Source organism: Mesoplodon densirostris, chromosome 3 (genome assembly GCF_025265405.1).
Source record: "Mesoplodon densirostris isolate mMesDen1 chromosome 3, mMesDen1 primary haplotype, whole genome shotgun sequence".
Lineage (NCBI taxonomy): Eukaryota > Metazoa > Chordata > Mammalia > Artiodactyla > Ziphiidae > Mesoplodon > Mesoplodon densirostris.
This window is the reverse complement of record NC_082663.1, coordinates 150,058,331-150,083,478: the sequence shown is the minus strand read 5'-3', so window position 1 is coordinate 150,083,478 and position 25,148 is coordinate 150,058,331. Positions and strand designations below refer to the sequence as shown.

Sequence of the window (25,148 nt, the reverse complement as noted above, 5' to 3'; positions counted from 1 at the left end):
GACAGGGAGCAGCGTCCCCAGGCCGGCCTGCGGTCACCTTTGGCCAGATTGTTAGGAGGAGCCAGGCCTGGACCACTGTGAACCGGGGAGAGATGGGGTGTCGGGGTGTGGGAGCAGAGGGGGCCAAGTCTAGCGACGTTTGCAGGAAGCGGGCAGGGGGGCGGGGGAGGGAGGGAGACCCCTGGCTGTTAAAGTCGGACACTTTCATCACGGTCTCCAAGGCTCTGGCGTGTTCCTGGCTGAGTCGGAGTGGGAAGGGTAAGCGCCAAGTGTCTCTCTGGTCCTTTCCTGAGGCGCCTCGAGGTCCTGGCAAAGCAACACAGCAGACGGTGGGTGGCTGGAGCCGATCCGTCCTCCCCCAGCAACCCTGGAGGCCTCACCCCACTGACCCGATTCACCCGCACCCCAGGAACCCCGTCAATGTGGTCTCACTCCTTGCAAACGGCAGTCGGCTCTGTTAACAGACATTGGTCAGGCCCACAGCCTGACGTGTACAGGACTGGCCCAACGATGGGGATGTGACTGCCAGCGCCGGGCGCCCACGGGCCAAGACGCTGAGTCACAGTTCACCCATTAGGCCCCCTTCCCCCTCTGAAGCTCTGGAGGGAGCTGGGGTACCCACAGAGCGACACCTCCATCACTTTTAGTTATCTTTTTTATTCTTTTCTAAATCAGGAAAGACTTTCGGGGCAACTACGAGGTGGCAGAAATCTGGAAAGCTGGTTGGAACAGCTACCAACTTGTCTTCTCTTTGGTGACCACAGGAAAAAACAGAGGAGACTTGAAGGGTCTCCCTAGGAAGAAAAGGACCCAGCAGTTCCCAGAGGGCCACAATCCCCCACCTTCAGCTGTAGCTTCTCCAGAAACACGGGGCCGGTGTGGCTTGCACCAGGACCACTGCTCTACAAGAGCCCTTCCTCTGCGATTTATCAGATAAATATCGGCTCGTTTCAAGCCTTCAGGAAGTATTGGGGTTGTGGGGAGACTCACAGCTTCATCTTCAGAGAGCCTGCAGGAGGGGAAGCCTTAGAAGCAGCCCTGCCTTCCACCACTTCCTACTGCCCGATGGCCGAGAGGCGGCCTTCTCCGTTGGAGGTGGTACGGCCCTGAAGGCGGAAAGGCTGGGTCTCAGGCCTCGGACCTCAAGCAGACCCCTGCAGGGGGCCTGGCTGGACACCTCAATGGCCACCAGGAGTCAGGACAGCCTCACCCCCACCATCGCATTTCCGATCAGCTGCGGTCGAACGGTTCAAGGCCCGAGACAGTGACGTGCCTTGGGTGGTCACTTCTGATTTGCTGGGGGAGCGGAGGTGACACAGAGCCACCCGCCCACATCTGTCGGCCTGCAGGCATAGGGGAACAGGCCTTATCTGCAGGATCTGCTGGGGCTTCAATCACAGGACAGCTTGGAAACCCAAGGCTTCCTTTCTGCCAAGCGAGTGTCAGCTCAGGCTGCTGCGATGTCAGAAGTCTCTGTTCCCCGAAGCACAGCAGAGGACTCGGGGGTCCCTCCCAGGGGGCAGGTCACGCACTGCTGAGGACAGGCTGCATGGCCCGAGGCTGGAGCCGCCAGGGCTGGGGGGCGGGACCCCACGAGAGCCACTGGGCCCGATGGCTCTTGCGGGCCAGGAGGGCCACCTCCAAGGGGCAGATGCCAGGCTAGGGGCACACATGCACCCCAAGGTGGCAGCCCCCTTCTCTTCTGGTGAAAGTCACCCACGGCTGGGGGTCCCTCCGAGGCTTCAGCCCTTGGAAAGGAGCAAAGCCAGTGCCCGACGCCACCCCCGTCTCTCGGGGGTTGGGCCGCCCTCGCAGAGGCGTCCACCCCGGGCTGGACCAAGGCTGACACCCCAAAGACAAGGCACAAGAAGCACAACCGGCACGTTTGCTTTTTCTTTCCCTGTTTTGTTTTTTTTCTTTAAACCTAAGGAAGCAGGTTCTGAGAAGACAGCGCAGCGGCGTCGGCCTCCCCAGGCCCGAGGGCCACACGCGCATCCCCGCAAAGGGGGCAGCCGAGGGGCGGAGGGGGAGCGGGTCTGTCGGTGGCGGGACCGTCAGACGGCGGTGCGCGTGGGCGTGCTGGGCTGGTTCAGCCGCAGCGTTTTACACAACCAGCCGGCAAAATCCACTTCTTCCACCTCGGACCGCTTGATGAAGGCGTGGTTCTGAAAGGGAAGGGACGATGTGACTGGCTCGGCCCTGGCTGGCCGGGTCCCCAGCCCAGAGCAGGGAGGCCTGGGCCTGAGATGGGGTCTTAGGTGACGGGGGAGGCCACTCTATGCCCCCTGGAGCCCAGGGTGACGTGGGGTCGGCTCACCCTCTGTGGGGCGTCCTGGGCGCTGTGGGGTGTGGAGCAGCATCCCTGCCCCGACCCGCTCGATGCCAGGATCCCCCCCGAGGTGTGACAACCACACACGTCCCCAGATGTGGTCCAGGGACCCATGGGGGCAGAGTCACCTGGGTGAGAACATCTGATCTGGAACCACGGAACTCTGTGAGGATAGCAAGTGCCCTACATGTCCTGTCCAGGTGGCAGCCACCGGCCGCTTGAGGCTCCTGAGCCCTTGAAACAGGGCCCGTGTGGCTGGAGAGCAGGATCGCGCCTCGTCCATCAGTTTAAGGAACTTTAACAGTCACCCTGACAGCGGTTCCCGTTCGGAAGGGCGGGGGTCTCGGCCTCCCACGTGACATCCGCCTGTTATGCCAGCTGGGGAGGCGAGACCACCCCCACCTCCCTGAAGGTGGGCGCAGGCTTGGGTGAAACACCAAACCAAGGGAACAGGACTCGTGGTCGGAGAGACAGTCAGCCCCACACGGCCCACGGTGTCACGCAGGCAGAGACCTGGACGTCGTCCCGCACCGTGTGAACTGTGCAGAGCTGGGTGTGTGTGGGGGGGGAGACGACGGCAGGTGTCAAAGTTCACTCCCCTGTTCCATGGGTCTGCATGTTCCACAGTGAACACGTGCTTCTTATGTCGTGCGTGCCCTGAACACACGTCACTGGACTCAGTAAGGAGCTTCTAGAAAGAAGCAGATGGACGCAGACCCCTTCCCACAAGGTGCTCCAGGCCAGGCTCACTCTTGGGGCCACAGAAAACTGACTACAGCCAGGACACACAGGCTGTAGCCACAGCTAACAGAGGGGTGGGCTAGACAGGGTGCCTTCCTGGAGGCGGTGCTGAAGCAGATGCCCACAGCTGGGGGAAGAGCAACAGGACATGTCCCAGAAGGAGAAGGGCCATCCTGTGCAAAGGTCCTGAGGTGGAAAGCGGGAGGGAGGCTCGGTGGAGGACATGGTGGGGAGTGGGGAGCGTGGTCCTGCAGGCGGGGGGAGGGGCACAGGAGCCCACCGGAGGGCGTGGCTCAGTTATTCAAACTACCGCATCATGACCACCCTAAGAGGCTCCCTCTCCCATGTGGACACATAAGGTTGACAACCAACGTCTCACGCCTGTAGCTGGCAGTGTTTTCTCTCTTCGAGACACAAGACGCATAAACAAGGGGCTGACTCAGCATCGGGGGTGACTCAGGTGGTCAGGCCTGGTGATGGAGGAAGAAGGCCTAACGTCCACAGTGGACGTGGGCGGAAGGCACTGTGACGGTCACCCTGAGGCTGGCAGGCAGCCCTACCGGGGGAAGGCCAATGCCGGAGACCACCTTGGTTTTCAAGGACGCTGGACAGTATGGGTTTTGAGGACGGCAAACACCCCAGTGGTGCCCCCAACGCCTTGGAGGCCGGCCATTCTGAGACACAGCCCTAGCCCCAGGCACACGGGCCCTTCTGTCCCCCGGGGAGCTAAGAGGACCACAGCCGCTCTGCATGGCCCCCCCCAGCAAGCCAGGGCGACCCACAGGGGTTCTCCAGCTTGGCCAAGAGACATTGCAGCCAGCTCAGGTGTTCACTCAGGGTGAGGAGGGCCTGCCAGGGACCTCCGGAAGTCCAAAATCTGTGAGCATCACTCACCATGAGCATCTTCAGATCTGCTCGCTCTGCTGGGTTCTTAATTAGGCTGTGGGTTCCAGGGGGTGGAAGAGAGAAGACAGGTGGGCAGTCAGTGGCCTTGGGGGAAGAGGCCTGCATCCTGCTGCCCTTTCCTGCCTGGCCCCCGTGGGTGAGGGGCTCCACTGCCACCCTTGGGTGTGAGAGCAGGATGCCCTGGGAGGGCAGGGCAAGAATCTGAGACCAGGACAGGAGGGAAAGGGGAAGAGGGTGGGAAACCCCCCCCACGCTGCTCCATCAGAGGCCCAGCAGCAACCGCAGCTAAGTTTCTAATAAAAACCCCCAAGTCTGGGAGTCCAAGGGTCAAAGTGGAAGTTTTCCCTTCACGAAAGCAGAACTGTCTAAAAGGCAGCTGCTCAAAGCAGTTCGGGGCTGAGTGGCAGTTCTTCAAACTGGCAACCTCACAGGGCAGAGAGGTTTACGGGGAGTGCTGGACACACACTCACAGGCTGGCTGCGAGGTACGCAACCCTGGGCCGCAGCGTCGTGTCCTGACATTCAGGGCGCTCGACGGGCCGGCCCTCCGGGTCCATAGCCCGCTCGCCTGAGGCCGCGTCACCCAGACGCTTCAGAGGATGGGAGGGCCAGCCCCCAGAAACCGGCTCCGAAGGCCTGCCTAGGAGCCACGGGTTATGGGCTTGAGGGGTTAGGACACCGGGCTGCCTGCTGGCAGAAGGCAAGGCGGGAATAGCGTTATTTCCAGAGAGCCTGCCATCCTGGCTTGCACGGGGTTTCGGGAACAAGCTGGGGGTGGCAGCTGGACACCGTGACTCAGCAGCCTCGGTGGGGGGGTGGCGGGGGAATCTGGGTTCTCAGGTGAGCTCCGGTCCCACCAGCCGCTGCCACTGCCCGGCATCCCCGAGGCCCTGGTCGTCCCAGGAAGCAGGCGGCCTGGCCCCTGCCCCCACCCGCCCTGAGCTGGCGGCCGCGGTGTCTTACCATTTATTTACAAACTCCTGGAAGTCCTGGGTGAAGATGCCATTGGGCAGCTTTGGAGGAGGCTGCGGGGCAGGACAGACAGGCGAGGGTGAGAGCTCAAGGATGCTTCTGGAATCAGGGAGAAAAGGCGCTTCCCAGCCTGTGCCTCTGAGGACAGCTCAGCACTTGTCGGGGACCCTCAGGATGCACCCTTCCTGGAGGCAGAGGGCACCCACCCCCCGCTTCCAGCAGCTTCCCTGGGGCAGCCCTGCCAACTGGGTCAGCCTCTTCCCAGAGTTTCCTGCAAAAGCTCTTCTTGTTTGGGGACCACGACTGGTTCAGGAGTGAAGGAGAACAGGGCTCATCCTCATTTTATGGACGAGGGTGGTTACTCTTGACCACGTGCTACACGGTCTGGGCCACTACCCTCCGGAGGTGCTTGGAGAGAGCTGGGGGTCTGCCTGAAAAGAGGGGGAGCCCGAGGGGCCTGGCCCCGCACAGGTCCCGGGGTGGGGACAGCCATGCGCAGGCTCAGGCCCCGTCCAGGAGTGTAGTGGGCCTTCTTCCTGCTCAGGGGCGGGAGGTGCCGGCGGCATCCCTGGAAGGACGTGTTCACTGGGCCTGGGCGTTGCTGCCAGGTGCAGGGAGAGCTGTGTCACCGGAATCACCCTGCCCTGTTCTGTTGCCACTGACCCTGCTCTGAGCTGCTCACCTCAAGACCCAACCCTGGGCCAAGCTCGGCCACCCCAACTCCAAAGGGCCACTGGAAACACACTTCCATCAGAGAAGGGCCAGGAGGGTGACCCGGCCACGCTGAGAGGGAAGGCTGTAGGGTCAGGTCCTGCTCGGCCCTGTCCCAGCTGCAGGCCTGAGGAGGCCACTCCCATCCTTATATCTGGATTTACCCATCTGTACAATGGGAGTATCCACACTGCCCTCTCACGGGGTGGGGAGAAGGACTGGGTGGGCGCCCTGTGCCCCCTTCCCAGAGAGGAAGGAGACCTGCCTGCTGTGGAGACCTGCCTGCCAGCAGGGCCCCGGGCACGCACCTCGTTCACGATGTAGTCCAGCAGCTCAAAGATTGCCATGGCCGGCCGGCTGTCCATCCCATGACCTGCCCAGGGCAGAAACAAAGACGGGTGAGATGGGCAGGTGGGCACCATGCTTCCATCGGGCGGTGGGGCCTGAGCGCACTGAACGCAGCCGAGCACCCTCCTTCGCACCCGGCCCAACCCAAGAGGGCAGGCTCCCGGGCCCAGCTGCCTTCCTGGGAGAGGAACATCTCTCCTGAGCCTCTGGTGAATTAAAAAAACAAAACACCAGAATGAACAGGAACGTTTGTTGAGAAGGCACACATCTGGCAGGGGGCTGCGTCTGGGCTGTGCTAAAGCCGACCCCCTGCTCCCTGGCGTGGGGGGAGGGGGCACGGGGGGCCAAGCAGGCGAGGGCAGCAGTGTGACCTGGCATGGACCTGCGGGCTCAGGATGGTGGCCGGCTGGGATGGCTAACCCCTGTCCTAGACCCAGCTGGCCAGGCCCGCGTTTGGCAGCTGGACTTTTGCCTTCTGTCCCCTGTCCTGAAATGGGCACGTGGGCCAGGGCCGGGGCTGGGGGAGGTGCTGGCAGGCCGAGTGGCCTGGCACAGCGCCCCGCTCCTCCCCGCCTGGAAGGTCTGGGCACCGTCTGGGAGTTGGGATGGAAAGGGAGGGGCAGGGCCAGGGCCTGAGGACACAGATGCGGGCGGGGGTGGGGGGGTTCTCCCCTTGGAGGAAATCAAGACACCCCAGCAGTCTGGGTGCGGCACCAGGAAAGGGGAGGGTCTGGGCTTGAGAATACTGTGAAAACAGCCATCTGACGACCCAAGTGTCCGTCAGCAGTAAACAGAGACCACACGGTGGAATATTATGTGACCATAAAAAAGGAGCGAGGCACCGATACTTGCCACGGTGTGGACAGATCTCAAGAACACAATGCTCATTGAGAGAAGCCAGACACAGAAGGACACACAGTGTGTGATTCCATTGATGGGAAACGTCCAGGACAGGCAAATCCACAGACACAGAGAGTGGGTTCGTGGTTGTCAGGGGCTGGGTAGGGGACAGGGTTTCCTTTTGGGGTGATGAAACGTTCTGAAGTCAGATAAAGGTGATGGTCGGACAACCTTGTGAAGGTATAGAAATCCAGTGAGTTATAAGCCTGAATTCAGTGGACCACATGGTATGTGAATGCTATCTCAATAAAGCTGTTAGAAACCAACCAACCAAGTGCAGTCCACTGCATGTGGTCCTTTGGGCTCTCACTCAATTCAACTCTCTTCCTGTCACTTGACTTAAAAAATAAATAAATTGGGCTTCCCTGGTGGCGCCTGCCGATGCAGGGGACATGGGTTCGTGCCCCGGTACGGGAAGATCCCACATGCTGCAGAGCGTCTGGGCCCGTGAGCCGTAGCCGCTGAGCCTGCGTGTCCGGAGCCTGTGCTCCGCAATGGGAGAGGCCACAACAGTGAGAGGCCCGCGTACCGCAAAAAAAAAAAAAAAAAAAAAAAAAATCACAGAGCCCTACGCGCCCCTTCCTAATTACACCACCTGAGCCATGACCCTGACCCCTCGCCAGCCCCCAGCGTGGTGGAAGCACCGGCCTGAACCTCGCGGGTGGCTGCCTGAGTTACCGGGAGGCCCCTGGGAGCCCCGCTGCCCTCCCGTCCCCGTGCTGTGTGTTGGGGCTGAATCTAACCAGCCACCCAAGACCCGAGTTGAGTTCCTTTCACTTTGGGCTCCCTGAAAGGCCTGGCCCAACACAGCAGGACGGCCACTGCAGAGTCCAGGTGTGGGGCAGAAGACTGCCTGCTGGGCAACCCTTTCGGCTTTTCTGTACACTTGAACATTCTCGTGATGAAATGCTGGAGAAACCACCCGCCACCCCACGGCTTGGCTGAGGGGCGAGTGTCTCGACCCTGCCAGCTGGCAGCAACAGGTGCAGCTGCCCCAGACAGGACAGATTGGGGCGTTGCTTGCAGCGTTGTCCCCAGAAGCCTCAGGACCATCTGAGGACTGCTGACCGCAGTGACCACGGCCCAGGGGGACAGGTGGACCTAAGAGGGGCCAGAGGGGAGGCAGCTGCTGTCCCCAGGCGCCGCGTGCCCCATCCAAACCGGAAGTCCCAGCCTCGGGCCATACCGCTGATGGGGCGTCCGGGGGGTCTCGGCCGCGGCGAGATGCTGTGAGGCTCTCCTTCCGCGCCGTCGACCATGGGCCGGCCAAATATGGCCTCCAGCTCCTTGGCGTCTGGCGGGGGGATGGGGTACCTTCCAATGGACAGCTCCACCAGGGACAGGCCCATGCTCCAGATGTCTGACTGCACCGAGTAGTGAGTGCCTTGCAGCCGCTCCGGCTGGGGGGAGATGGGCAGAGACGGCCCGAGGGAGATGGAGGGGCGCTGGCACCCTAGAGTGTCCCTGTGGTCCCCCTGCAGCCCCATCCCGCTTAGGGACCCAGCAGCAGAAAGAAAGCCATTCCACCCCCTCCCTCCACCTGCTTCCAGCCATGCTGACAGCAGCCCCTTAAAGCCCCGCAACCCAAAGTGCTTCTGGAGAGCGACCGACCCAGGAAAGATGCTGGAACGTCTCCTTCTCCCAACAATCCCAAGGCGGACTTCTCAGAATCTGCTCTTAAAATCAGCCAGATGGGGACTTCCCTGGCGGTCCAGTGGTTAAGACTCCACGCTCCCAATGCAGGGGGCGCGGGTTCGATCCCTGGTCAGGGAACTAAGATCCCGCAGGCCACGCGGTGTGGCCAAAAAAAATTAAAGAGATAAAAATGAAAATAAAAAAATAAAATCACCCAGATAGTGCCTAAAATAATGGAGGGCTAGTCAATTGGCTCAGAAATGGACTGACTACTCTCCCCGAGCGGACAGGAACCAGGCCGGCATCTCCAGAGAGACAAAAACCCAGATGAGAAGATGATGGAAACTAGAAATTCGAAGGAGAGAAGAAAGCCCGCAAAAGAAACTATACTACAGGGAAGGGCAGGCTTTTGGAAAAGCTTCTGGAAAACGAGGAAGAGCTGATGAGGGTCGGGGTGGCGCGGGGGAGGATGCTGGAAGGACTCACAGACATGTAGGACCGCGTGCCCACGAAGGAGTTGGCCATGGAGTCGATGAGCTGCCCGCTCACCCCAAAGTCGCACAGCTTGATCTCCCCTCGGGAGTTGACGAGGATGTTGGATGGCTTCACATCTGGGAGCAGAGCCGGCGGTGTGGACGCTGCGGGTCGCCGCCAGCCCCTCCCGGCCCCGGGGCGCCCGTCCCCTTACCTCGGTGCATGATCTGGTGCTTCTCCCGGAGATACGCCAGGCCCCGCAGAACCTGCAGGGAAGCCGCAGGGTGGTGCCGTGAGGGGGACTGTCCTCTGGACAGGCCCGAGGCCCAGGCGGAAGTGGCCATGTGACAGTGAGGACATTCTTCGGGTGGGTACAGTCACCCAACTCTCACACGGCCCCCCACCCTTGAGGAGGACACCACTCTCCCCTTGCCTGAGGAGGGCCCGAGGCCCTGTCAGTAGGGCTGTAAGTGTCCAGCCAACCGCCCCGCCTCAGGGGTCACCCCAGCCCGAGAGGCGTCCTCTGTTGAGCCCTTTGGTGCCGGGACTGTGCTCAGGGCCCCCATGTTGATGGTGTGAAGGATACAGTGGCTGTTTCACCGAGTTAGACAGGCGACACTCGACGGTGGCAGCACCGTGGGACAGTGCGTGCCTGGCGCCACACCACGGTTCCTCCTGCCACCCCCATGCCTGTATGGGGCAGGGAATTATCACCCCCACTTCACAGGCAAAGGGACGCCACCCGCTCAGTCCCACAGCCGGTGGAGGCTGGCACTGGCACCTCTGCCTCTTTGCCCGAGGCTGATGCCCACCACCGGCTTCCGGAGGCTCCTCGAGCCTGGCCGCGTGGAAGGGGGCAGAAGTAAGAAGAAACCCATGAGAACGCGGGGCCGGGAGTGCGCGCCCGCACACACTTACCGCGATGCTGACCTTCCCCAGGATCTCTTCGGGGATCCTCTTGGCTTCTTTCAACACCTGGTCCAGGGAGCCACCGTCCTAGGGGCAGCACAGGAGAGAGAGGCAGAGCTGCCCCGAGCCGTCGCGAGGTAGGGCTCCCCAGAGGGACGCCAGAGCGGCAGGGAGGAAAACGAAGCATTGCCCTGGTTCCCGGAGAGCTGGTGCTCAACTTCCTCCACGGAAAACAGAGGCCAGACCACAGCCAAAGGCAACCCACTGGCTCAGAGCAGGGACTCCGGCGGCCCCGGCCACCTCTGGGGCCTCAGGAAACGGAAAGGGTGCCAGTGTGCTCGCCAGGCGGTCCGTCCTTCCCGGAACCGAGGCCCGTGGCTGGACGGCGTGACTCAGCCTTCCTGAGGTTGCCACGGCAGCGGCAGGCGGCCAGTGCTCCACGAGGCCTGCGGCTGAGCCGCCCAGCTTGCAGCCGGAGCACCAGAGAGTGTACCTGAGCCAGAATCGCAGCTCTGGGCCTGGGTCCCCTCCCAGCAAGTCAGCCGCAGCCTCGGGAAGGGGAGCGCGAGCACAGGGGTGCCGCCCGCAAGTGCCCGGCACAGACAGAAGGCCAAGCCAGCTCCGCCAGGAAGGCCTGATGGCCGAGGGGCACGGGGGAGGGGGAACGATGGCTTGGCCCCCCATCCTGCTGGTGTAGCCACTGCTCGTCACCCTGAAACTGGGATGTCCAGTAAAGGACGTGACACAGAGCACCCTAGTTGATCCCCTGACCAGGGCATGGCCCCAAATCCACACGATAACGAGGAAGTGACAGAAACCAAGTGTCTTGCGCAAGGTCACCCGGAAGCAAACCTGGAGACCAAAACCCTGGGTGTCACCGACTGGCCCAAGGCGCCTCTTCAGAGATGGGCTCCAAGGACACACCGAGGCCCACCCAGGATGCTAGGCAGACCGGAGCTGAGGCTCGGGCATGCGGTGGGAGGTGGTCAGCATCTGAACTCGCAGCTGGGTGGAAAGCCTGTTTTCTCTCCATGCTGCTCTAGGGCTCCTGTGGCCACCGGCTGTCCCAGGAGGCCTCTTATTCCATTTGCGGGGGGCGAGAAGCCTGCAGCCTCGGAGACGTCTGGTCCCCCCTCCCTGGCACTCTCCTCCAGCTGTGCTTGGGGAGAAGGGCCGCGGTGGGAGTTGTGGAAAACCCCAGGCCCTCCAACGCTTTGGGAACCCATGAGGGACTCTGTAGGCTAGCCCCGGCCTGAGGACGAGGGGGCTGTGCGTGCAGCGACAGCGGGTGTGGCCGGGGAGGAACCCACGGGACCAGGCGGTCCAGTGCACTTGGTCGACAGGCTGCCCGGTCCAGCCCCGTTCTGCGTGCAGGGCAAGATGGGAATTCCACTTTTTTCTCATTTTTTGTTTCATCAACCTTAAAAGGATTTTTTTTTTTTTTTTTTTTTTTTTTTTTTTGCGGTACACGGGCCTCTCACTGTTGTGGCCTCTCCCACTGCGGAGCACAGGCTCTGGACGCGCAGGCTCAGCGGCCATGGCTCACGGGCCCAGCCGCTCCGCAGCATGTGGGATCCTCCCGGACCGGGGCACGAACCTGCGTCCCCTGCATCGGCAGGCAGACTCCCAACCACTGCGTCACCAGGGAAGCCCAAAAGGATTTTTTAAAAAAAAGCGTTCGTGATCTCTGCTCCCTGACTCGGCTCCTCATACTCTTAACTTTCCGTAGGATTGCGGTATGTTTGCTGGATGACATTCAGGGAGAATGCCTCCGCAGCGACTACGGTGGGCCAGGCCCCAGGATGGGGTCTCAAGGTGACTCAGGACACATCACGGGTCTTCTCCATGCAGCCCCACTGCTACCCACCCCCTGACATCAGCATGGATCATCCTCCGTGGGGGGCCGAGCTGATACAGAGTTTTAAGTATATCTATCTATCTAACTGGGGGCTCATATTATGCATACTTTCCTCTCAGGGGATTTTCTCATCCGATGCATATATGCTGCTTTCACTTCTCCCCTGGAAAGCGGCCTGGTGTCATTCTTCACCTCCCCTTTGCTGACGGACGTGTCTGATTTTTCATTATTGTAGAACAAGGGAGTGCATTCTTCAGTAGATTTGACCAGGACCCAAGAAAATACCAAGAGGTGCCTCTGAGTGGTCAGTTGGCTGCTCCTTGGCCGCTCCGGCCCTGAGACACCCGCTGTCCACTGGTCCAAGCCCCTAGTTTCCCCAAGAAAAGGAATAGGTCTGGGCACCGGGGAGCCGCCAGCCCCACTGTTTCCTGTGCCCACAGGTGAGTTTCTCCTTCTGTGCTGAATTGGGGCTGCTCGTCACAGCCAGCGGGCCTTTCTCATAAGCTGGAGCTGGAATCTACCCGGTGGGAGACGAGAGTCAATCTGTGCACGACCCTGCGTAGAGATGAATGCGTGCCCTCGACAGGGAGAGAAATGGAGGTGATGCAGGAATTCGGGGAAATGGTGGCGGTGGTGACAACGTCATGGCTGACGCTCCGTCAACGTTCATGGACCAGCTCGCCCCGTCCTCACACCTTTGGCCTGACAGACAAGGTGTGAGACTCGTCCAGTCCCGCACGAGAGGTGGGGGGACTGCAAGCGTCCTCTCACTGCCATGTGCGAGACCCTGCAGGGGACCAGTGGGCACGAGGACGCTGGTGTGGGTGGCACAGGCCCTCTCAGCGCTTCCTGTCATCTTGTCCTCCTCACGCCCTCCCCGCCCAGCAGCCACCCACCACTTAAGGCTCACCTCCATGGACTGTAACCCGTCAGCAGAAAGAGGGGTACGCGGGCCACACCCGAGCCCGTGTCTTTGCGTTTGTGTGCCATCTACGCGTTCCACTGTCGTCACATGCTCGCTATGAAAGCGAACAAGGAAAGCCCAACCGTGAAGCTCTGAAGGACGAACAGGGCAAACAAAGAGAATCTAGCATCTCCCCTGCATCCCAGCAGTTCCGTCTGTGCGCCGCCGGGGTGCAGGCGCCTCACCTGGAACTGATGCTTTACACCCACCAAGGACGGAGGGGGAGGGGGTGGGGCTGTCATGCTGCCTCTTTTCTTTTTCATTTTATTTTATTTTTTTTTAGACCATGCTGTGTAGCACGCGGGATCTTAGTTCCCCAACCAGAGATGGAACCCGTGCCCCCTGCAGTGGGAGCACAGAGTCTTAACTACTGGACCGCCAGGGAAGTCCCATGCTGCCTCTTTTGTACAAGGCAAAGAGGGGCCTCCAAACTCTCAGGGTATTCAGGGAGCAGGGATGGAGGTAGCTGAAGGGGGGCGGCGAGCAAGGGAGGAGGGGGGAAGGGGAGAGGGAGGGAGGAGGCGGGGAGAGACAGCACAGAAGAGGCTCCCCTCAGACCACAGCGAAGTGGTCACATCCTTTTCTCGCCCTGATACTCGTCTGTGCAGTGTCGACCAGGTGGGTGGGCAGATACGACTGCCCTCTCCCAGGTGGGGAAGGAGCTCCCACGGGGCAGTGCCAGGCGGGAATCAGGCAGCCAGGTTGGGGCAAGGCAGCTGGGGGAGCCCTTCCTCTGGCCCACATGCATTCCTCGGCCCACATGCATTCCTCGCGGGCTCTTGCTCAAATTCATTTCCTGCCTTCGTTACAAAACCATCACAGGGGACGGCAAGCTGGAGGCGAGGTGTAACCAAAGCCACCCGCCAAAAGCCACGCAGCATCCTGGTTTTGCAAGCGCCCTGAGGGCCGCGGCCTGGACAGCCGGGCGCGGGCAGGGCCCTACCTGACAAAGGAGGCACGGCAGAGGGCCGGCGGCATTTCCCCTGGGGGCCTTCGGCTCTGACCACTTCTGCTTTCGTTACACCTGATCCCACCCACTTCTGAGCCTCGAGACCAGAGTTCCTTAATGAGGGGGCACATCAGAATCAACCACAGTTTGGTTTAAAAGAGATGGGCGGCCGCCCTCCATGGCAGAGGCCTGGTCCCATGGGTCTGAGCTGGGGTGCAGACCCGGGTCCCCAGACCACGCACGCTGGTTAGAGGGCACTCGGGAAGGAGAGATCAAGTGTTTAGTCGCGTAGCCTACCGGCGGGCCTCAGCCCTCAGGCGTGCCTGCTTGGGTGCAAGGACTTTCAACATTGCATTACTCAGAAGGCCGCGGGGACCAGAAACAACCTCAGTGTCCACCGAGAGCATTTCATAAATCACCCAACAGGTACACGTGGACACCAGGGTGCTAGACGGAGGGGAAAAAGACGGAGCCAGCTCTGTGCCAACAGAGAGTAACGTCTACCATGGATTCGGGGAAAAAGCAACGTCGGGAGGAGGGTGTCTGGCGCTTAAGAAACAAAGGAGCCTACGTGCACACACGGCTGCACTGCCTCGCCCACCTCCAAGAGGGTCCCCCGGGAACAGGACGGGGACTCCGGGGTGGGAGGCGAGGCACCCCGGGCCCCACCGCGCTCACCATGTGCTCCATGCAGATGCTGATCTCGCCGTCGCTGTAGAAGGCCCCATAGAAGCCCACGATGTATGGGGAGTTACACTCATGCAGCACCTGCAGCTCACGGATGATCTGGTTCCGGATGGCTGGCTTGATCTCCAGGTGGATCAGCTGCAAGGGAGAGGGAGGCGGGGTCAGGACCGGGCCACTGAGGGGGGCCGGGAAGGCGTGGTGTCTGTGTACCTGAGAATGGGGAACACACACCCACACACAGACTGGAGCGGGAATGTTCGCAGTAACCAGCTTCACAGCAACTGAAAGGTGGGAGCAACCCAAATGCCCTGAATCAACGGAGGAAGGGACAGAAAAATGTCTCTCTAGGCCCTGAACATCACTCAGCCGTGAAAAGGGGTGACGCACTGACACTCGCTGCAACGTGGATGGACCTTGAGAACACGATGCTCAGTGAGAGAAGCCAGACACAGAAGGACACACGGTGGGAGATTCCACTGATGGGAAACGTCCAGAACAGGCAAATCCACAGAGAGTGCCTTCCTGGCTGTCAGGGGCTGGGGACAGGGGAGTGACTGCTAATGGGGATGGGGCATATTTTTGGGGTGATGAAAATGTTCTAAAATTGATGATGGTGATGGATGCACAGCTCTGTGAATATACTAAAAATCAGTGAATTAAATACTCTAAAAGGGTCGTTTGTATGGTAGGTGAAGTATTTCTCAATAATGCTGTTTAAAAATATATATATATATCATCAGAGACAACACTATTCCATTGGTTACAGGGGGAGCTCTGTTAATCAAATCATACAAAGGGCCAGCCTTGCCCAGGAGCAGACCAGGTAATGCCCTGTCTGAGGCGGCAATTACTTCACCTCTGCCCCCCTCCGCCCCTTGGGTTTTCTGGACCCCTTCCCACCCCCAGCCTAGAGAGGACAGATAGCCTTCCACTGCCACCCTAGGATCCTAGCTCCACTTCCCCTTGAGTTTAAGTCAGCAGAGAGGACTGCCACCAAATTCATCGCAATATCTGGAAAGGTTAGAAAAGAAAGGATCGTCCAGAGAGATGCAGAAAAGACAGCTGACAAACAGCCAAGAGCAACGCCCAGCTACAAACCCCAAGTAAGCCAAGATCCCCCGTACAGCGGGGGAGAGTAAGGCTGCAGGTCCACATCCTGGTTACTTCGAGTCCTAGATGCTACCAGCCATGGTGATAAGACAAGAAAAGGGTGTGATTTCCACCTGTCCATCAGAGAGGCGGAACCAGATCCCCGGTACCTGAAAATGACCACTACCAATTCAACAGACATTTCTGTGGAGTCAGTTACACTCGGGGCTGGTGACAGGGAGAGACAGCACAGATGGTCCTGCTTGGAGGAGACGCACCACCCCGAGGGGAAGAGACGCAGGCAAAACAACCCCGCTGTGGTGGAGATGCTGACGGAGGAATCACAGAGCGGGGTCCAGGGCTCAGGCGACACTCAGGCCGGGCCTCAAAGGACAGGTGGGACTCTGCCAGATGGACAAGGTGGGGTGGGCATGCCGGCGGAAGGACAAAGAGCTGCCTGTTGGCAGGCTGTGTGCCGAGTTCACGGGGGCACGGGGCGTCCGTGGGGCACCCACCAACGACCTCCAAAACCTTGAGAACTGCAGCAGCTCCCAGCGAAATGGTGCCTGGTGCCTACGCCGCCCCCAGGCAAAGCCTCACGCCTCCACGTGAAGGTTCCCCACCTGACCCAGCCTGCAGAGCAGAGCTCTGGCTGTGGGCCCTGGGACACCGCACCTGCCCCTTGGCCATCACCAGCGGGACGGCGGAACACACCAGAGCCCCAGGTGCTCTCTCCTCCATCGGCCGCCCCTGTGAGCACGTGCACACAGACCCGCTTGGAAAGGGCGAAAGGAGGGTCTGAAAGCCAAGTGCTGCTGTCGTGTGCAGCACGGCAGGTTCATCCTGCAAGCCAGGTGGGAGGGCACAGTGAGGCTGACGGTGGGCAATGCCGGCGTCAGGACCATCAAGGCCCAAGAGGAATACAGCGCGGGCCACCAATTTAATTTTGAATCCTCTAGCTGCTGCGTTCAGAGTACAGAGAGACAGGTGACATGAATTTTTCATGTATTTCGTTGAAACTCGGTGTAATGTATCAAAAATTGACTGTTTTGACGTGAGGGCGATATAAAAATAGTAATGAGTTTTTTCACACGGAGCCCTTGAAACCTGGTTTGTGTTTCTGCACGTACAGTGTGCCCTGGCTGACATCGACCATGTTTCAAGGGCTCGGCCACCACGTCTGACCAGGGGTAGCCATCGTGGACAGCGCCGCTCTCGACCGAGAACTTCAAAGGAGCTGCAGATTGGGGCCTCCCTGGTGGCGCAGTGGTTAAGAGTCCGCCTGCCGATGCAGGGGATGCGGGTTCGTGCCCCGGTCTGGGAGGATCCCATATGCCGCGGAGCGGCTGGGCCCGTGAGCCATGGCCGCTGGGCCTGCGCATCCGGAGCCTGTGCTCCGCAACGGGAGAGGCCACAACAGTGAGAGGCCCACATACCGCAAAAAGAAAAAAAAAAAAAAAAAAAGGAGCTGCAGATGAATTACTGGGGGTGGGTGGGGGGGTGGGTAGAGAAGCAGAAGTGGGGGAGTTGGACAAAACTGGGCAGATCTGGACAAATCCCAGGGGTCCTGGAAGCCTGGAGTCAGGACCTTAATGTGAATAAGGCCAAAAGAAGTCAGAGGCTTTCCAGAAAAATATGGTAAAGAAAGGATGCAGGGGCGGCTGCCATGTGAAGTGAGCCTCATGGATCACCTAGGAACCACCGCTGAGGGGGTGTGAAGGAAAAGCAGGAATGGGACGAGGGCCACGTTTCTGAGCACTGGTGCTTGCGATTCGCCCTGAGGATGACGACCCATAGGGGTTGGAGAGTGGTGGTGAGAACTGCCCCCATTGGGCTGACCAGCAAGTTCAGGTTCAGAGACTTAAATGACGCCCCCAGGGGCACACAGCTGGTGAGCGGTCAGGGAGGGTTCGGGCCTGGCTCGTGGAACACCAAACAAAACCCACGCTCTTTCCACGGCAGCACCTGGGCCGTGCGAGCTCCAACAGCTGATTAAATAAGTACAGTGCTAGGAGTTCAAACCCCATCTAGGAGTCTAAGGCTGTTGCAACTGCAGAATGGGGGAATTGAGTTGGGAATGGGGGCAGGGGGCACAAACTAGGTAAAGAGGGAAATGGATTGCGGAGGCGAGGCCTTGACAGCTTCCACTGGGTCAGGGTCAACTGCAAAGGGAGGACCCGAGAGGGTTCAAGCCCAATTCAGACACCGACCCAGCTAAGCCTCAGTTTCTCAGTAAAACAGAGCTGTTGGTCCATGCAAAAGAGAATGTGCACACCGGCTTTGACCCAGGGCCATCACTAGAAAGGCAGCTAGCGTTAGGCCGTGGCCTTGGGCAGGTCTGTAACCTCCATTCTGGAAGCATGCAGATGCCGAGGGGAACACACACACACACACACACGCACACGCATGCACGCACGCACGCGTGCGCGCGCAGCTGAAAACGCATCCCTCCGCCCAGAGCACTGGGAAGTTGGGAGAGCCCCACAGGTGCAACACGGTCACCGAATTCTTCAAGGATCTCTGCCGGTCCCAGTGACGCAGAGGTTGTGTGCCCAGGGCCCCACAAGGATGCGGGAGGAATCGTGACACCAGGCACGAGTTCAGAGAACATTTACGAACGGATGTGACAGTGGAAATGGAGACCGGTTCTTGCGGGTCTTAGGGAACTGGTGTCACTGCTCGTGTCGTAGTGGTCAGGGTAATCCCCTGCCCATCACAGGGACTGGAGGGATGCCGGCCCACAGCAGGATCCATGCAGGCCTTCCAGAATGCATGGAATTCCTACTCAGCTTCCCAGGAATTCGGAATTCCACCCAGGGTAGTGGAGGAAGGATGGAGGCCACCGTTCCTCAAAAACCACTTTGACACCTCAATTTTCCCACCTGTGTCCTCAGCTGAATACAGGCAAACAGAGCTCCTGGGAGAACTGGCACTCTGGGAGCCCTTGACCTCCACAGACCAGCCGAGGGCTCTGGGCCCACCAGGGAGTAAATTCACGCCCTGAATTGCATGACTCTGGGTGAGGCTGCACAGGCCACAGGCAACTGGAAGGGGTTACGACTGATGGGGAACAAAATCTGAGGTTCACTCCCCCTAGTTTTTAGAACTTTTTTTTTTTTGGCTGTACCACGCGGCATACGGGATCTTAGTTCCCTGACCAGGGATCGAACCGGGGCCCTTGGCAGTGAAAGTGCTGAGTCCTAACCATTGGACCTCCAGGGAATTCCCTTTCTTAACAAAATTTTTATTCTATTATTATTATTTTTTTGGCCAAACCGCGCAGCATGTGGGATCAGTTACCCGACCAAGGATCGAACCTACGCCCCCTGCAGTGGAAGCTCGGAGTCTTAACCACTGGACCACCAGGGAAGTCCTCCCCTTTTTTTAAAACCTTTTATTTTGAAAGGATTATGCAAGCACAGGAAAGCTGCAAAAACAGCAGAGAGAGTCTCGTGTGCCCTTCACCCAGCTTCCCCTGGCAGTGACGCTGTCTGTGACTGAGGCCGTTATCACAGCCGGGACACAGACATCGGGGCGGTACCACTAACTAGACTACACCTGGGCCCCCCAGCTTTAAACTCAGAAGCCTTACTTCGCAGGCTTTCAGAAAGCCGTAGACAAACTCTCGGATTTCATGGTTATACAAGGCACGTCGGCAGCCACCTGGAAGAGTCCTGGCTGTCCTGAGACCCCTCCGACCCTGATGAGCACTCTGTGCACTCTGTTCCCAAGTCCCCCCCTTCCATCACCGTCTGAATTTCACGTCTGCCCTTCCACTCCCTGTGCTTTGGGCGATGGCAGACCAGGGATTTCGGGGGCTGCTCTGGTTTTGAAAAGGCTGCCTGTGGTAAGCAGACAGAAATAGAAAGCATGTGGCTGTAGGTTTCAGGAGGGAGGGCGGGGCTCTGGAGGCAGGAGGAATAGCTGCCGCACTAACCCCCCCCCCCCGCATGGAAATCGAGTGCATGGTTCCCAGGAAAGGCGGGCCCTGCGCAGATCCCCCCGGGGAACGGGGTGGTCAGGTTTCCAAGAACACAATTCGGAAACTACAGGACGATGGGCTTCCAGAAAGGGGGCTTTCTATGGCTGCAGGAACACGTCTGTGTGAGCTGAATCACGTGTCAACTCAACATCCCCCAGTCACGTGTGCAGGAGTCACCATCCCCAGGTGGTGACCTCTTCTTCCCCACTCCCGATGTCTCTCAGGGACCCTCCCCTACGTGTATCAGGGAGGCTGCACTGTGGCACAGGAGCCCGGATGAGGGACTTCTCAGCACCAGGGTTTGCACTGAACAGGGAGGTGATGGTTGATTTTGTGTGTCCGCTTGGCTAGGCCACGGTACCCAGCTGTTGGGTCAGACGCCAATCTAGATGTCACTGTGAAGGTATTTTTTAGATGTGATCTAACATGGAAATCATCAAACTTTGAGGAAAGCAGGTGACCCTCCGTAAGTGGGTGAGCCTTATCTAATCAGTTGAAGGCCTTAAGAGAAAAGACTGAGGTCGTGCTCCCCCGCAACCCCCAAAGAGAGGATTCTGCCTCCAGACTCCCTCTCTCTCTTTTTTCTTCTTTTTAAATTTTTTGGCCATGCCACAGCATGCGGGATCCTAGTTCCCTGACCAGAGATCGAACCAGTGCTCCCTGCAGTGGAAGCGTGGGGTCTTAACCACTGGACCGCCAGGGAAGCCCCCAGACTCTCTGTGGACTCAAGCTGCACCAGCTCTTTCCTGGGTCTGCGCCCACCGGCCCGCCCTACAGATTTCAGACCTGCCAGCCACCACGGTCGCCTGAGCCAATGCCTTAAAGTACCTCTACCTACCCCCACCTCCTACACACCCCTAGTGCTTCTGTTTCTCTGGAGAACCCTGGCTACTACAGGTGGCTCGGGTACCCCGTTGCCAAGGGACCGCCCTCCCCCACCCCACCGATGTGGCCATCGCTACCAGAAGCCAGTCCTGGTCGGCAGGGCCTTCTGGTTGTGAAGTCAGGGGAAGCCCGGCTCTAAGGGGACTCGATTCTCCTCTCTTCCATCTGTTACCCTTCTCAAGCCAGTCTGTTCCCGGCAACCTGAATTTCAGACATCCCGCAAGGCAGGGGGTGGCCTCCAAGGGAAGAGCTGCGTGGGACCAGGCTGCATCACCACATTCTAACTAGAACCCAGGTTGGCGGGGGTGGCCTCTGAGCCTGGGAGCCTGTCAGAAGGCAGAGGCCAGCACCCTTGAGGCCCCTCTCTCTTGCTGCCAGGGCACCTGTCGCCACCACTTGCACCCGCAGAGTACGGAGACAGAGCCGTCGCCCTGCCGCCAGCTGCCTCTCACCTTTCTTGCCATGATGAGGCCCGAGGGTCTGTGCTGGACCTTGGTGACCACCCCACCGTTCCCGGCTCCCAGCTCCGAGATCCTTTCAAAGTCATCGTCCTTGAGCTCCCCGACCTTGGCCTTCTGGGTGAGGAAGGCTTCCAGCCGCTTCTTCTGCTGCTCGTCAAGTTCTAGCTCCTCTAGCTTCTTCTGCAGGTCCACCAAGTTTGCTCTGCGGAGACCCCAAGGGCGAGGGTTAGCCAAGACTGCATGTGCTACCAAGAGATGACTCAGCCCAAGCCGAGGTCACCGCGTGGCCACTGCACATTCCAGGCCTGGGGTTTGTAGCTGGGAGGTGAATCAGACCTGATTCTGGTGCTTGAAGGGCCTACGATCTCATGGGAAAGAAAGACCACCCGCAGACACACAGCTGAGGTCCCTGAGAACTGGGGATGCCATCCCTCTCCCCCACTCATAAAGGTTAGGCGACCTCAGAACCTCGAGGACCAGCTCTAGCTCAGTGGCCCTGCTATCAGACCTGGGAGCCCTTCCTCCTGACACAAGAGCTCTGGACCACATGGGAAGGAGACAAGGGAAATGGAGAGACAAGCCTGGGGGTCGGGGAGTGAAGCCCCAGGTCAGGACATCTGTCTTTCACAGGGGTGGAGGAGCAAACTCATTTTGAGTGGCCTCAGAGCAAAGAACTAGAACCAAGAGGCAGATGACAGAAGCCGTAGCATCTATGCCTCTAATTTACACGAATTACACAGAGGCACGGGCGGGGGAAAGGAGAGGGGCATAATTTAAACAGTGCAGACAATTCCAGGGCATTCCTTTCCAGCAGCATGCTCTTATTATATCTTGAGCGTTACTGTAAACGGTAGGCATTTATACGTACACGCATTCCTAGAGCCGGTTATTAAAAACCAACCATGTGCGACTTCCCTGGTGGCGCAGTGGTTAAGAATCCGCCTGCCAATGCAGGAGACACAGATTCGAGCCCTGGTCCGGGAAGATCCCACATGCTGAGGAGCAACTAAGCCCGTGTGCCACAACTACTGAGCCTGCGCTCTGGAACCCGCGAGCCACAAATACTGAGCCCACGAGGCACACCTACTGAGCCAGCGCTCTAGAGCCCGTGAGCCACAACTACTGAGCCTGCACTCTGGAGCCCGTGAGCCACAACTACTGAGGCCCGCGCACCTAGAGCCTGTGCTCCACAAGAGAAGCCACCGCAATGAGAAGCCTGCGCACCGCAACGAAGAGTAGCCCCCCGCTCACCGCAACTAGAGAAAGCCCGCGCGCAGCAACGAAGACCCAACGCAGCCAAAAATAAATAAACAAATAAATAAATGTATATAAAAACCATGTATACTGCACTTTATTGGGTGATTTCATCGAACTTTCAAAGGAAAGGTTGACAGTTAAGCTATTTTCACTAGCCCCTTGACTTTGAACCAAATCCTGGAGTAAAACACTGTAACAGGCAGGTAGACGCCAGCTCAGTGCTCAGCGTGCACAAGCACTAACCTGAGGCTGCCCAAAAGAAAAAGAACATGAGCTATGTATGCAATTTTAAAAATTTCTAGCCACGTTAGAAAATGTTTATCTGGTGAAATTAGTTACTCTGGAATATGCATTATACTTACAGCTCCCCTGAATTTGGACAAACAAGCCACATTTCAAGTGCTGGCTGTGGCCAAGGGCTCTACCCAAACAGTGAGTGCAGCTCTAAGAAAAGTCACTAGAGGAGAATGGGCCACCTCCAGAGGTCCCCACTCACCATTCTCCAGGGCATTTAAGCTAAGGTTTACCGCCCACCTAGGGGAGACCCCCCCCACGGCGGGGGAATTCAAGCAGGAGATGAAGGGGGACACTGGAGTTCTGGCAGGAGCCTTCCAAGCCCCAAGTTCAACCATGACTTGCCTACAACTTAAAGAGATGTAAGCAAAAGGGCACACAGGAGCAAGATGACCTGCCGCTGGGTGATGGTCACCTGAGCTGGTACCTCGAAGAGGTCATTGGGAGGTAGGGGGCTAGGTGCCACTTTCTGAGCAGGTACAAGAGCTTTAACTCCCATAATCCGCCTGGGAGGCACCTCTCTTGTAGACCCAGCCCACCCAGGAGGGACAAGGCTCAGAGGTTCAGTAACCTGCCTGAGGGTCACAAGGCAAGGAAGTGGCAGAGGCTGGAGCGACACCTACGTCCATCCAGCCTGCAAAGCCTGTGCTCATAGTACTGGTCCCCTGAGCCAGGACCTGGATAAAGGGGGAACGAGAAGGACGCCGATGGACAGAGAAGGAAAGGCAAAGGAAGGAATGTACGTGCCACAACCCCTTCACCATAGGGCTGAAGAGGCAGCTTTTGCAGCCAGACCCTCAGACCCTGGAATGTGTCCAGCCTGGCCTATGACATCTAAAATGCATTATGGAGTCAGCTGATTAAGCCATTTTACATTTCATGGCAACTCTATTGTGGTTATTTTTTAAAAAACCCTGGACTTCCAACGGCTGGCTTCTTCTACTGGGGGAATTCTTGAAGGGATGGAAATCACAAATCACATTAAAAAAAAAAAAAAACGAGAAGAGAATATGATGAAGGAGCTGTCTCGTAAGAATAAGTGGAGTTTCTGAGAATCAGTAACATGTCCCCACATCGAGCTGCGCCCTCGGGGACAGAGAAAGATGTGAACTCACACACATATGCATCAAGGCGCTCCTCCTTCATCTGGTCGCAGGAGGCCAAGTCCCCTGAGAGGCACTAAACATGCCATTCGCCCATCACAACTGGTTCTCATGGGTCACACCACAGGCAAGGCACACGGCACATGGATCCCAGCCACGGACCTCTGAGACCAGCCTGGCCGCTCCAGCATGAAGAACGGGAGTGGGGAGGTCATAGGGACATGCTCTGGGGCCAAGTGGCGTGACCTCACACAATGCAACTCTGCCATCAGGTAACCCCAATGACCCATGCTTCTTTCTCTGTCTCCTTCCTTCCCCTCAAGTCCTCCTGTCCCCCTCAGTTGCCTCAAACCCACCCATACTTCTCCAGCCCCTCAAGGCTTTGCTAATCCATTCGATCCAGAATCTCTGTTCATCTGCTTTCAGGGGTCCCAGCAGGCCCCCAACTTCTTTCCTGCTGGATGCCCAGTTTTCCCCACCCCCGCCCCTTCAAATCCCCCTTGCTCCTTGTTCCCCCCCAGCCTCTATGCCTCCTCCAGGCCTCCTAACCACTCTCCCCAGGTTCAGCTCCACCCCCCACCAGCAGGGTCTTCTCAGGCTCCCTTCCCCCCAATTCCCTGAGGACCCCCCCACCCCTCAGGGATCCCTCCCCACCCTCAAATCTCTCAGGTACCCCCTTCCCCTTTTCCTGGACCTCCTTACCCCATGCTCACTCCCAGGAACCCCGCTTGCCCCTTCCCCTCCTCTCAGGAATCCCACGCGCCACCGTTCTTGGAATGCAAGGACCCCCCCCCCCCGCCTTTCCCTCCACATCACTACTCAGGGACTTCTCCTCCTTCCTCCGATTTCACTATTGCGGACCCCTGACCCATCCTCTCCCTTCAGAAACCCTCCCATCATCATCCTGGCTGCACTATTTAGGGCGCCACATTCCGGTCTTCTCCCCGCAGGGACCGACTCACTACTCTGAGACCCTCCATCCCATCTTCTCCCAGCAAGAACCCTCCCCCAGCCCGATTTCACCATTCAGGGACCTCCCTCCCGCCGACAGCGATACTCCGAGCCCCTCACCTCTCCTCTCCTCTCGGGGACCCCTCTCCGACCTTGCTACCCAGGGCCCCCTCCCCTCCTTTCAAGGACCCCCTTCCCCGATCTCGCAACTCAGGGACCCCTCCCCCCGTCCTTCCCACCGAGGGCCCACTCCCCCGTCCTCTCATCTCCTCGACCCCCTCCCCCGACCTCGGTACTCTGGGACCCCCATCCCGTCTTCTCCCCGGCCCTGGCCCTGCCCACTCACTCGGAGGCGCCCTCGCTGGTGGGGGACGGGCCCTCGGCGATGGCGGGGTTGATGGTGAGCGCCGGCAGCACCGGCTTCCTCCGGGCCAGCATCGGGGATCCGAGGGCCGGCGGCGGCGGCGCCTCTAGCCGGGGCCCATAGGGGGCGGGCCGGGAGCGGGCGGCGCCGACGCGAGCGCGGGGCTGCGGCCGCGGCCTAGGCCGGCGCCGGGGGGACGAGGATAGGCGGCGCTGCGGATCGGGGCCGAGAGGCGCCAAGGGACGCAGGGGCTGAAGCCGAGGGATCGGGGCCGCGGCAGCCACCGAGGCCGGACCGAGGCTGACGCTGCAGCCGGAGCCCGGGAGGCAGAGAGAAGGGAGGGGGAGCTACGAGATCGCGGGCCTCTCGCGATAACCAGC

At 59.1% G+C, this 25,148-nt stretch overlaps 1 protein-coding gene across 2 annotated transcripts; it reads right to left on the bottom strand.

Moving 5' to 3' along the window:
- Positions 1-1,884: 1,884 nt before the first annotated feature.
- Positions 1,885-25,138, bottom strand: MAP2K2 (mitogen-activated protein kinase kinase 2). Of its 2 annotated transcripts, XM_060094583.1 has the most exons (11): positions 24,751-25,136; positions 20,791-21,001; positions 14,374-14,520; positions 9,934-10,011; positions 9,230-9,281; positions 9,028-9,152; positions 8,093-8,306; positions 5,967-6,031; positions 4,939-5,000; positions 3,965-4,010; positions 1,885-2,165 (listed from the first exon to the last, which is right to left on the bottom strand). In XM_060094583.1, the coding sequence occupies exons 1-11, from the start codon at positions 24,840-24,842 to the stop codon at positions 2,055-2,057; spliced, it is 1,203 nt and encodes a 400-aa protein (XP_059950566.1). In that variant the 5' UTR covers positions 24,843-25,136; the 3' UTR covers positions 1,885-2,054. The 2 variants fall into 2 exon arrangements, with proteins under 2 accessions (XP_059950566.1, XP_059950567.1); XM_060094584.1 differs by lacking the exon at positions 3,965-4,010 and having other exon boundaries at positions 2,102-2,165; positions 24,751-25,138.
- Positions 25,139-25,148: the final 10 nt, after the last annotated feature.

What these genes read in the sequence shown, in the direction of transcription:
- MAP2K2 (XM_060094583.1), bottom strand. Translation starts at nt 24,842, where the DNA reads ATGCTGGCCCGGAGGAAGCCGGTGCTGCCGGCGCTCACCATCAACCCC. An exon ending in TGGACTACATCGTGAACGAG is followed by an intron (nt 5,001 to 5,966) that starts GTGCGTGCCCGG and finishes CCTGCCCCGCAG; the next exon opens with CCTCCTCCAAAGCTGCCCAA. An exon ending in CAGATCTGAAGATGCTCATG is followed by an intron (nt 2,166 to 3,964) that starts GTGAGTGATGCT and finishes CTTCCCTTTCAG; the next exon opens with AACCACGCCTTCATCAAGCG.